A 14,331-nucleotide genomic window follows, 5' to 3' on the forward strand; every position below is an offset into this window, starting at 1 on the left:
CCGGTTGGATGTACTGCAAAATTCTCTGAAACGCCTTTGGAGACTGCTTATGGTAGAGAAATGAACATTCAATTCACGGGCAACAGCTCTGGTGGACATTCCTGCAGTCAGCATGCCAATTGCACGCTAAGAGTGGCCTTTTATTGTGGCCAGCCTAAGGCACACCTGTGCAATACTCATGCTGTCTAATCAGCATCTTGATATGCCACACCTGTGAGGTGGATGGATTATCTCGGCAAAGGAGAAGTGCTCACTTACACAGATTTAGACAGATTTGTGAACAATATTTGAGAGAAATAGGCCTTTTGTGTACATAGAAAAAGTCTTAGATCTTTGAGTTCAGCTCATGAAAAATGGGGGCAAAAACAAAAGTGTTGCTGTAACGGTCACCAGCTGGAGTGCCCTTGAGAGACACCAGAGGGAACTCCACACCAGATGATCATGTTTCACTCACAAACTACATTTCCCATAACTCACTGCCCGGACTCATCAGCACTCATCTCATTCACCTGTTTCTCATTATCTTGTTTAGTTCACACCATAAATACCTGGTGTTCACATTCACTTATTGTGAAGTCTTGTTGTACTGTGTGTCTGCATTTCTGAGCGTTTTCCCGTGTTTGTTTTCGACTTTGGATTGTTCTTGGACTATTGCTGCCTGCCCTGACCTCTGCCTGTTCCTTGGATTCCCTCTGTGTATTCTCCATTGTCCTGTCTGCTGATTCTTGACCCTGCCTATACGACTATTCTTGAATAGTCTGCATTTGGATCTTCATCTTCATGTCTCGGAGCAATTCGTAAGAGTTGCGTTTATAATTTTGTTCAGTGTACATTCATTTCATACTAAGTATACTACAAATCCATTAAACCATTAAAGGGATACTCCACCCAAAAATTAAAATTCTGTCATCATTTACTCACCCTCAAGTTGTTGCAAACCTGTATGAGTTTCTTTCTTCTGCTGAACACAAAGGAAGATATTTTGAGGACGATTGGAACCAAACAGTTGTTTGGCACCATTGACTTCCATAGTAGAAAAAAAAATACTATGGAAGTCAATGGTGCCAAAGTTCCAATCGTTCTTCAAAATATCTTCCTTTGTGTTCAGCAGAAGAAAGAAACTCATACAGGTTTGCAACAACTTGAGGGTGAGTAAATGATGACAGAATTTTCATTTTTGGGTAGAGTATCCCTTTAACATATTTACTGACATATCGTTTAAGACTTACTGATATAAATATTAGAATTCAACTTTATTTGGAGTACTTCTTTATTGCCAAATGCACATTTCTTAATATTAAGACTAAAATGTTTTTGATATCACTATTAGTAAGGATAGTATGATCTCTGTAGAATATAAGTCTTTAAATTCAAGATATTTAAAGTGTATCTAAAGTATACTTGCAATAGTTCCACTTTAGCACAATGAAATATACTTAACTATATCTTTATTTAGACCTCAGCACTATTTCTGGATAACTAAATTACATTAAGTACAAAATTGGTTGTTCCAATTTAGCAGACTTTAAGAATATCAGTTTAGTTTAATTGCCAAAAGTACAAATCCAGGGTATTTATATTAAGCACATAAATACGTAAATGTATTTGTGGAATACTTAGTAGGGGTGTAACGATACCCTCATGTCACGATTCGATACATATCACGATACTGAACTCACGATACAATATTATTGCGATACTCCAAGACATTTGGTAAAAGGTTAACAAAAAAACTTACTCTTGATTAAAATGCTAAATTTGGTATTACATTGGGCGTGGAATGAATAGGCTTGGACATAGTGCAGGTAACCCAATGCACAGGACAATGGTGACACCCGAAAAAAATATTCATGATTCTGAAGCTGAAAATACAGAATTATTTTAGACAAATATGCTTGCACTCTGTCACTGACTAGATATATTTAAAATAATGTAGGCCTCTTTTTACTGGTAACAAGACATTTGGTATTATCAGGACCCACAAATATTCCCTCATTGCATTTTATATTCAACATTATATATAGTAGTTTAATGTAGTACTGACACTAAAACTCTGTAAACTTGAATTTTTTCTCACATAGAAATTGTTTCATTTTGGGTGAATTACACACAATACATGTTGTCACTATCCACGATACACATTGATGCATTTTTGTATTGCGATGTATATACTTAGCATAAAATAAATGTATTTCAAATATATTTCGGTATATTTATTTTTCATTACCATATATTTACTCAAGGTTTGTAGGCAGCATTTGCGCAAGAAGGTACCTCACCAAACTGATTTTGGACAGACTTCTGAGGCAGCATAATGGTTTAATGATCTACAACAATACAGAGCTTTGGTGACAATAAAGTGAATATTTAATTACAAATTTCTTGCTAGAAATGACATCAAAAGTGGAAAAAGTTGGTCAAAAAACATACATTTACTCACAAACTGACCACCAAACACAACTTTCAGATGGCATCTTGATTGTTTAGCATAACTGCCAAAGAAACGGAAAGGAAAGGAACGTACAGGTTTGTGGGATATCAAAGGCAGTGAAGGATACATCTATGCTGCCTTTAAAATTTGATCAGATGAAGGTATCTCAGGAGACCGGAAGTAAAGCTAACATTAGATTTAGACATGCCTTGAAGCATTTCTACCTCTGAAGCAGAATTTTTATGCTTTCGGATGCAACCAACGTTTTCTTAACTTAATGGGGACATTAGCAAAACATTCTTAGAGAATATTTTGTTAGCTGGGTTTGAGCAGAGTAAAACTTCAGCCTGTATTAAAGTGCAGAACAGTGCATCTACATTAACTGCAAAACAGCAAATCAGTTGTACTGTAGGTAAATTATTAAAAGGTTCTGTGGATATATTTCATAGTGTTTGAAAATAGATGCAGCTAGATCAAAACCCTTGAGACAACTTGACATTTGCCCATGACACAGGCCTTTGATAAACAACATTCCCTCTAATGGACTTGCACACCCCAGGAATCTTCTTTACGCACACAGAGACACAATTACTTGTCTCATGAGATAGTTTTTTCTTTTCTTCTTTTGCTCAGTGACATTCTGTGATGCTATTAAGGTGTTTCGATAAATGCCATGAGGTTAATGATAGCAGGATAATGACAGGACAGTCTACCAAACTCAACCAAAAGTTCAAAACACACACACACACACACACAAAATGTCCCCACAAGGACAAGGAATTTGGATATTGCCATATTTGGGGACATTTTGTCCCCATAATGTATGGTTTACCAGGACACACACACACACACACACACATCAGAGAAGCATGAGAGAGTGCAAGAAAGAGAGCAAGAGAATCAATGCTATTGTAACATTGATCTTTTTAGAGAGCTTTGGTAGTTCTCATGCCTCACACAATAGAGCTAGAAAAAGAAAGAGACAGATGAGATGAGGAAATAATATGGAGAGAGACACACATGGAGAAAGCAAAGCATCTGAATCTGAGAGGAAAACAAAAGGAAACATTTCCATAATCTAAATCAGTCTACACAGTGGAACTGAGCTTTGAGTAAATTGTGAAATACAGAACAGGTTTAATGTACAATGAGACCTTAAAAAAAAAGGCCTACAATTACCATAAAATAATCACAATCATTTTTTGGAAGTGGCAGGAAATGAATCACTGCAAGTGTTGTGCTACTTTAATTATTATAATTTCTTGCTACTTAAACAGTTTAATTGCATACATGTTATGAAAAGTATCAACCCAGTTTGAACATCCTGAGGTTGAATATCAACATAAGATCATTGTAAAAACATGCCTCTATTGCATCAAATAACCAGCTCCATATGTAAGGCTTTTCTGTTTTATTTCATATAAATCTACCTATTTAAGTTTGATGTTGTCACCAACTTCAAAGTAGCCAACACTGTCTGCACAATACATACATGAACTTGTCCACTACAGCTGAATGAACCTGTGGTAAAAGAGAGAAAAAAGTAGAGTGGAGGGAGAATGAGAAAATAATAAAATTTGTTTTAATTTAGTTTTGTTAACACACACCCACACATACTGTAAATGAACCAATCATAATGGCTTGATGTGTATAAGTGTGCTGTTCTTTACCCCGCAAACAATTTCTCACCAGAACTACACACAAAGTATTTGACAACCTTCAGACAATCCATAACTAAACTAATAAATGTCTTCAAGATTGCTTCATTTTGTCCCATCTTTGAGAAAGTGACCCACCCACAACATTGGACACAGTAAGCATGAGTCACTCCAAATGATAGAGCTGCAGGCAACATGTTCCACTGATCCCAACATGCTAATTTTACACCTCAGTCACTCTGCAGCCAACCTCCCTCTGCTCAGCATATGTGTGTGGGGTCTGAAGGCGTTTTTACTTGGTTGGAATCAAATTATTATAATAAGAGCAATAAGTCACAGGCAGAAGATACATACTGTGAGATGTGTTTGTCATGCAGCATTATTAAAAATTTCAATAAGGCCAGAGGGAAACCCTCGTGACTATATACAGTACATGTTTAATTCTCCAGTCAGCTATATCTGTTATTATATTTGTATCAAGTATCAATATAAGTTCAATCAAACTATCTCTAAAAATCAGGGGATAATCTTCAAGAGATATTTGTATTTATAAAGAAACAGTATCAGAAATGATAATTAATTATAAACTACTAAACCGCAGTGCCAGGCCAGCATGTAAATATGGAGGTCCAACTCCGTCTTTTATATGAATTGTATTCATATTTATTGTGTATATTGTATATTCTGTATATATATATAAAATACAATCATTTTTGTACACCAAAATATGATGGTTGTGTCTGAAACATAAGGCGGTTGCAACATAGACTCATTTGAATAACATGCCTCTACATTTCTGAAAAACTCAAAAAATGCACCTATATACAATTTACTGCAGTTTGCAGCTAAAATGACCAGTAGAGACTGTAAAACGGCAACAACTTTTATTCCTTTTCAAACTAATTATGATTATAGGCTGTGGGGTGTGAGATTTTTGTCATCCTTAATTCAAAATAAAATTGTCATTTATCAATATCCATTTCTGAAAATCCAGGTCATCCCAATCCCAAAAATGTTATCAGGTTTGTTTACGTGGTCACGGGAAATGGTCATTCCCTCAACATCGAATCGCAAGGCCAAGGCTTCACATTGCATGGCCACAACATAAGGATGTCATTACCTCGACAAAATGTTCTCGTGGCCATGACATATTATCACATTCCCACAAGTTAATATGTCGTGGCCACGACAAAACTAAGTGAACCGAACATGTCCCCTCCCAGTCACTGTATGCTTTAGACATAACCAAGCAAATGTGACTACTTAATGACTACAATGCTTATTTCTCGAGAAATGGAATAATAATGAATTTACTCCTATCAATTGCTCTATCAGGTGCAATTAAAAAAACCCAAGATCTCTTCATCTGGTTGGTTTTTAAAGGTATTTATAAATGTTCATTGAGAATCAAACAAAGCTCCAGAAAGGGAAAATCCTCACATACAAAAGTAAGAAATATAACGGTGAGTGACTGAGAGAGAGAAATTGAATGAGATACATTGAGGCATTGAAGAGCACATACAGCAGTGAGTCTGAATGGAGAAAAGGTGATGAAATGAAAGAGGGGCATTCAAGCCACTCCATATCAGATTTCTGTTGGGATTATAAAGGTTCTTCAACACATCTTCAACCTATACAGGTGTGCACTGCAGGTCAGCTTTGTTCTCTCAGCTTTGATGTTATCTGCTTTCACAGACTCATGCTGAGAAAAATACTGTCATAGACTTCAGTGATGCTGCTGTGATGATGACAAAGCATTTTCATCTGCTCTCTTTGAAAAACCCCATATGCTTCATATGCTGATTACAGGCGACCAGGTGTGATGCGACAAGCTCTGGTACAAGACCTCTTCCATGTCAATCCCAGTTTTTCAACAATCAACGTACAGTATATTAAACATCAAACATGGATTAGAGATTGATTAGAAAGATTAGGTATTTACAAAATGCTGCTATAAACTATAAAAATCATGCATATAGCTGGAAACGGGCCACCGCTGTATAGCCACCATAGACATTGAGGGGACAAGTCCTCCCCAATAATCAGATATGGCCAGATTGCCCCCACCAATATTGGATATTATTGATGTTGCTGTCCTGCACTCCATTACACACAACTCTCATAGTTGTTAGGATGCAAAAAAAATTCTGCCCCTTCAAAATGATAGTGATGGTCAATCAAATCAAAGAAGGTGGGCTCTTCACAGACGCTGAACACTTCAGTTTTAACAGTAAAAGAGTACGAGGTAAGAAGTAGCTATACATTTAATATTTAACTGTTTTACGATAGAAATGTTAAAGTAACAACAGGTAACTTTTCAGCCTTCATAATATATTTCCAAGTCTCTTGTGATGGTACATCGACTTACAATAGGTTGAATGACACGTCTGCCTGTAGCGTTTTTAATCGTACTTTTAAACTTCGGGTTTCGGGTAGTAACCGGCGAACAAAGAGAACTACAAAATTCGACTGCTTTACGGCATATACGTCACTTCCACCACCACCCCCACTTCCTTAAAATCGGACTTGCGAGCCAAATGTTATAGTCATGGCCGAAGCAGCACAGAAAAACAAGAAAGCAAAGGTTTTATCGGAGCAAAGCAAAAAGAGAAAAAGAGAAAGTGATCGCGTTAAAGGCAGAACGAGGATCAACATTGCAGAGCTGCCAACTCTCACGCATTGGCCGTGAGACACCCGCTTTTGATTGGTTTCACACGCTCACACGCCACACCCCCGGTTTCTCACGCTAAATTGTCAACCCGGTCGGTCAAATGCCTGAAAGATGAGTTTATCTATAGATCTCTACCTGTTGAGCCACTCGTGATCGACAAGTTATACCGCAAATTAGTTCAAATCTCCCGGAATCTAGAGCGAGCGCGCACGCGAGACAGAGACTGTGCTGCAACGCGCGCGGACGCCAGAGAGAGAAAGCGAGCGAGAGACCTTGCGTGTGCAGGGAGCATCGAACCCCCCATCGAAAAAAGAATGCCTCTCTCTAACCTCTCTAATTCGCTAGAGTAGTAGCGAATTATCAATCTGGTAGCTAGTAAACGATATTCTAGTTTTTGATGGTTAGCTATAGCTAGTATTCTCGTTCTGATTTGAACTTTGCAATCGATGAAATGCCAATAGCAAATGTTTGACCTAAAAAGTGTAGTCTACTCAACATGTACAAAGAAAGGAGGAAGATTATTAATAAAATCATATTTTAGGATACCTAACATGTCTGTGATATTTGTTTATTTGTCTTGCCTCAAGCTATAATGCAAATCGATTTGTAAAATTTGCAGATTCATTTATGGTAGCTTGATATTATAATATTGACGATATATGGTTATTATCAACCACTCAAACATTGCATTGAAGTATCATATAGATTCAGTAAAACGGTAACCAATAGACTAGGCTACTATAATGACGCTGGCTTGTAAACGCGATCATTTGTCGTTATAAAAAAAATAAAACACATGAAATTATATTCATATGACATGCTGAAATATATGCCACTGTACCTGGGATGAAGACATTTCACACACGCGAGAACACCTGCATGTGACCTCCTCCTACAGTGTTCAGGGCTATCATGGTTGTCAACAAATGCACGTGCATGTAGGATGACAGTTTACGACAGTAGTAGAGGACAATACTGTTTCCCAACTGTAGGGGGAGCCCGAGAGCAAAAAACGACCTGTTGTTACTTTAAGTGACTGACAGTAATATCCAGTGATGCAAACTATTCTATACTATACTAACTTTTTTTGTCATATTTCAGATTGAACATAGACTATACAGTACTATTTATGTAATTATTTTAATGTAATTGGTAATTGAATGTTAAAGACAAGAAAAATTAACAGCCATTTTCTGCATATTAGGTATACGATTAAGAGTGAATGTGAGCACATTTTAAAATGAATATATTATAAATAAAAATGACCATACATTTGTGACATTTGTCTCCCCCTATAATGTTCGAGATATGGTTACAGCCTTGGTTGGAATCGTATCTTCTTGGTATCTCATATATGTTAATTAAGTAGTCAACCTTTGGCATTGCAGTCCCAGCATCCAAATATGTCTGCTATAAGAAAAGCATTATGTCAAAATGAGTAGTATGTCCAAAGTCAACATGGCTGATGCATTTCATCCAGATTGTATTCATACTATGCAGAACCTAGTTTTACCAATTGCGATAATGTTCCTGGATCAACATCTTTGTTGACCCTGGGACAACGCTCCAATCAACCAATCAGATTTGAGGGACAAGTTTACAGTTTATGTCAATTTTGTCACAACAATTATGTCACCTATCATTTCCCTCTGATTTTAGGGAGAAGTTATGGGTAGGTTTAGGGGTAGGGATATGGTTAGGAATAAATTTACAGACAGGAATGTTGTTCCATGATCACCAAAATTCTATAATTCCCATACTACACACATGCATATGTTACTTAATTAATGATGGAGAAGTTATCAAATGCAGCACATATTCTGGTTTCCAACAAAAATATTGCATTGGCTTTGGGTGTTGATCTATGATCAGGTCTAATGTCTTGGTTGAGTTTGCCATATGATTATAAGTTGCAGAGTTTCTAGATGATGTCTAGCCACTTCTGGAAATGGTTGATCGGCATGTAATAGTGTCTTAACAACAGTCATGTTTACATTAGGCAATCATACAATAATGTGAGAATGGAGCACTTGAGAAGCTTTTAACTTAAAACCCTCACATAGACACACATACACACTAACATACACACTTTGCACTTAGAGGTCATAACATCACCTATACGAGGATCCCTAGAGCTAATGCACTTACATAAACTGACTGAAACATACAGATAGCCAGCCATGCATGTAGAAATTACGTCTACTAAAACATCAAGAGCATTTCCTTGGTTCTCAGGTTGCAGCCAATGAAAAAGTATATAGACACAATATATGTCCCAATAAATCATGCTCTGATCATAATTCAGACAATCAGAGTATGTGTGTAATCTGTATGTGTGGCTACTACCCTGTGTATGTTTGCACAGTATAATTGTATAGTAATGTGATGATGGCGGTCAATACTGATATTTTCCCCTCATACACTATTAAACTTTGCAAAACACACACATGCAAGCGTAAATGTAAAATGATGCAAACACTGGCATGAAAACCATAACAGAATCAATTAGCAGTATAACATAATAATTGATATAACCGAATAACACTGTCAGACAGATAAATACACGCACCAACCAATGATTCCAACCAAAAATAGACTTACACACATTCTGGAATAATTAATGTAATTAAGCACAGCAATCATTAGAGAAAAAGAGAGAAACAGTACAAGCGTGTTTCATAGTAACCTCAGCCTGTTTTAATAAGAGTAATGCGGCAAAGCAAAACAAACAGAAAGAAACAGAATAAAAACAAAACAATCATATGGAAAAATGAAGACAGACAACATAACAAAAGTAAATGTGGCTTGCATGCATTCATTTTTTTTTTTTTTTACAAACTGGATATTTCTTGTTTAAAATTTACAACTGGCAACGTTGTAACATTGCACATTACAACGGGCAATGTGCAATCAGATGGCCATTACCGCAAAATAAACCCCAACAGAGAGAAGAGGGATGCGATGTGAAACATATTACACGGCTACTTACTAAATAAATAAACAGACATGAAATATTGATTTGTTTAAATTATTTTATTATGTGAGAAGAACGAGAGTGTGGAGAGTCCAGGATCGACCTTTCTATGTTTATTTTTGTGGTAATGACTTTCTGAATAATTATGTAAATTATTTAAAAAAACATGGACATGAAATATTGATTTGTTTAAATTATTTTATTATGTGAGAAGAACGAGAGTGTGGAGAGTCCAGGATCGACCTTTCTATGTTTATTTTTGTGGTAACGACTTTCTGAATAATTATGTAAATTATTTTAAAAAACATGAACATGAAATATTGATTTGAGATGACAATTGGAGATGTAATATTTTACTGCCTTGTAGAAACTGTGAAGAAACAGAACACATTCACAGAGTGATCAGCATTGCCCTGGACAGAAATATCAGAATGAGCGACTGACCAAACCGAATCAAGTATTACAGAGCGCAATGTAGTTAGTACTCTTATGCAAGAGGCAATTATGAGATTATGCTAAATTTTTATCTTCAACACACACACAAAAAAAAATCTTACCAATACTAATGTCATAACATCATGGTCATACAATCAAAGTGGTGTTAAAAAAACTAGGATTCATAACCTAATTTAAAATAAAAAATAAAATAAAGTTTTGGGATTTTGAAAAATGTAAAAACAATAACAACAAAATTATCCAAATACTAAGATATTCTGAGATCGATGTGTGTTTTTCGAAACTTTCCAAACAACAAAGTTATTATGCTGATAACATAATTTATAATAACAATAAATGCATTTTCATTTGTGGTCTCAGACGTTTGGAAGCCACTGTAGCTTTAGATACTTAAGAACAACGGCACATGCAGTAACAAATGCCCTTCTCTCTCCTTTTCTCACACACATTTACATTCTCCATCTGCCGCGCATGATAATGTATGTGGTTTTGTGACATGGTTCTATCTGACACAAGGTCACCCATTTCCTTCAACCCACAAACCTTTTGCACGTTTCGCATAGGAAGTAACATCTAGTGTGGTATTAAGCCACTTCCTCCATGCAACAATATCTAGGAGAGACAGACACCCCTGAAAAGTAACACACCCCCACCAACTCAATACAGCATGTGTTTGACCAGTTGAAACACTGAATAATATAAATGATGCTATACTTGTGGCTATTTAACCTATTGCAAAGCTCCTGCTAGGGTGAGATTATGTTTATTTGAACTTCATCTCAAGAACAATTTAATTACAAAGATGTACAAATTTCATTTGATGTAACAGACCGAACCACAGATGTATAACACAGATATATAAGAAATCAAGGAGCAACACGAAGCTTCTGCGTTCACAGCAGTGCACAGGCAAAGACAAATAGATTAGATTAAAAGGAAGAAGAAGAAGAAGAAGAAGAAGGAGGAGGTGGAATATGTACATATATACAGAAGAGCTAAAATATGACAGTCCTCACCAGTTCAACTGATCCATAGTGTTTCCGGCTGAACTCTCCTCTCCTGCATCCAAGATCCTCTGATGCTGAGCTGCAAAAACAGAGCATATAACAATTCGAACTGATTTCATGATGTTTAATTGCGCACAAAAATATATTTTCATTCTCTTGGAAAGAAATGTTGAATGTTTGTGTGTTGTTTGTTATTGTAAATGTGATTTCTTACAGAGAAATTCTTTGCTATTTGACTTATCGTATGTGAACATACAGAGCACACAGATACAGCATTTAGTTTCAATACCAGAAACCTGCATTCCAAAAAGTAGAAGCCCCACCCACTCCACCTCGCAACCCTGTGATGTCGCAGTCTGACACTTTTTGAGTGTGGTTGTTTCAGATTATTAGAGCGAGAACCACATGGTCAGTGACCATAAAGGCACTAAAGGTGTGTCATTTCTGTGCCACTACCATCACCAAACAAAATAGCAAAAATAGTAATGTTTTCAAACAGGTTTTCCAAATTTTCCCTGCCAATAAGGATGGCCCACTAGCAGAACAATCTCTTGCCCTGTCAAGTCATTGAGGTGCCTTTTTATAGCAACACAACAAATGTTTATAAGCCATTGTTTTTCAACAAAAGTGTGTGCATTGCATTTATGGAGTTACATTATTTCCAGCTATTATTGCAAATAGTATAAACAATTATATGAAATAGTTTTTTTTAAAGTAAATATAACTTTAAATAATGTAATATATATATATAACACACACACACACACACACACCCTGTGCCACACAAGCCCTGTCCTCCATTGGCTGGACAAACACATAGTCCGTCCCACCTAAAAACCACCTTTAATAATGCTGCTGTTTTAGCTAACTACTTGTGATTCTGGCAAACTGATATGCAGTATACTCCTCAAATTATTTTCTTTTTCATAATACGTGGTTTATCGAAGACAGCATCTCCTCTGAATAAGGTTTAAATAATGTACAGTATATGCTGAGCCACTTGAATGCTTACATTTATTATAGCCATTTCACTTCAAGTGCAATGTAAATAGTGCATGTGAGCAAATACATTTCCTCTGTGTGAGGGCTATCATTATGTTTCCATTAGTGCAGAATGCAGCTAAGAATGTCTTAACGGACAACAGAAGAGATACTGCGCATGTTGTGATAAGATATAAACAGGTGGAATCTGCAGACATGGTTTGCATTTTTGAGCTGGATTTAAATATGGAAAAATGTGTTTAACAACTCTTATTTGTAGCTAAAATTGGCCAAAATATTAAAAAAAATAATAATAAATGAAATCCTGAATTCTGCAGATCCAGTGCGGTCATGGTTATACACAATGTTGAAATTGCAAGTGCACATGCATTCTTTATGTGGCTTCAGAAGAAGTTTAAACATAGATGCCTCATTTCCTATGCACCTCTGCTATGCACAATGGCTCTCAGATGGGGTAAGGAAGATGGTTAATTGAAAGAGGGGGAAAAATGAAATGAGAGAAAAGGTCGACTTCAGAAATGGCCTCATAATCCTGTCAGACTGACCCACTGTTGAATTACAGTCAGTTACTAGAAGCATGTCTTTGACTGAGAGCATTTAAAGACAAATGCACAAGTGATTCGAGAACAAGAAAGGAGTGGCTCATCACTAGATGATTTACTGTGGCACGGGGCTGAAGGAAAGCTGCTTTACTAAATTCAGACATACTACCCTGGATAAGAATACAGTTAACAGCTGAGGACATAAAGACGTCTTAAGATGCAGAACGTCCTATTGTTTCATTCATATCTTCAAAAAAACTTTCATTGTCGCTCATGATTGAATGGTTCTGTTGATAAAAAGAATAATCTGAAAGATGTCACAAAAATGAGATTATTTTTATGAAAAGAAATCCTAAATTGTAGTGACCGGCAGATGACCGTGTTTGAGATTATGATAATGATGACAGCAACAGCATGACATAATTAGCGTAGCCATTACCCTCTGGTGATACTTAGAAACCAAATACGGTCAAGTTTGTTAACAGTAATCACTCCTGTTCTGCATCTGCAATAATAATTTAGTGAAAATGATTTGGCATGATATCATGTTTCCAATGATGCACAGCTCAATGCCTCAGACACTTTCAGACCATGCATCTCTGATGTCTTGCCATATGACCGAAGAAAAGGTTACAAGTGATGCTGACACAGACAGTCTGACAACAAACATCTGACAACAAACATAAAGTATTTTTTCTGGGATTGGTGGTGATAATTCAGTAACAGGCTAGCTGAAATTTGAGTCTGTATATTAATTATATGGTGAGTTTAAAGAGCGCTGACACATGATCTGTCATTCTGTGCTGAGTGTTAGGCCTATGTGTGTTGTTTTGTAAAAATAATGCTGTTACTGTAAAGATGTGTGATACACTTCTGCTGCATTTAGTTGGGACATGTCAGGTGGAGTTGTCGTTTTTTTACCTGTACCCATTTGAGGTTACATTAGTTGTCATGTAAATAATTGCAAAGTGACATCACACTCGCCTCAAATTACCTCAGATTCGATGCGGTGTTCAGGAAAACCACCTGCTATGATTGCGAATGCCTCACAAATGTCACATGACAAGGAATACCGTCTTAAAATGAACAGCAAATCAATATTTAGGTCGTTCCTCTTTTCTTTCATATTTTAATCAGAGAAAACATCATGTTTACGGTGACACCAGTCACTGTGGTGCATGGATGTCCATTCTACCGAGGCATTCGCATGAATAATTTACTGTTTTTCCGCACTAGTATCCCACTACACAGTGCATGGGAAAGTCTAAAACATTGTGTTTCATCAGGACTGTATCCTGCTACAGGTTAAGACAAAACAGTGACTTTTTTCTCTTCACCACCTGAATTTACTCTGAACACTTGCGATGCAAAGACTTGTGTGGACAATGTACAAATATTACTGCGGTGCTGAAGATAAATAAGAGCACAGCTTCTTCTTAAAGAGACAGTTCACACAAAAAATTAAAATTCTGTTATTTACTCACTCTCGTGTTGTTTCAAATCTGTAGGCCTATATTGACTTCTGATCACAGAATGAGATGTAAAACAAAATGAGTTACTCCATACAATGAAAGTGAATGATGACTGAGA

At 36.5% G+C, this 14,331-nt stretch overlaps 1 protein-coding gene across 6 annotated transcripts in view; it reads right to left on the reverse strand.

The window, feature by feature from the left end:
- The window catches only part of garnl3 (GTPase activating Rap/RanGAP domain like 3), an 89,577-nt gene that overhangs the window by 36,690 nt on the left and 38,556 nt on the right, over positions 1-14,331 (reverse strand). For all 6 annotated transcript variants that reach the window (XM_056243838.1, XM_056243836.1, XM_056243834.1 and 3 more), the window contains exon 2: positions 11,207-11,276. In XM_056243838.1, the coding sequence (XP_056099813.1) occupies positions 11,207-11,276 (70 nt within the window). The remainder of the gene's footprint in view (positions 1-11,206; positions 11,277-14,331) is intronic.

This window comes from Rhinichthys klamathensis, unplaced genomic scaffold, assembly GCF_029890125.1.
Source record: "Rhinichthys klamathensis goyatoka isolate OS25496 unplaced genomic scaffold, OSU_Roscu_1.1 h1tg000850l_1, whole genome shotgun sequence".
In the NCBI taxonomy this organism is placed as follows: Eukaryota; Metazoa; Chordata; class Actinopteri; order Cypriniformes; family Leuciscidae; genus Rhinichthys; species Rhinichthys klamathensis.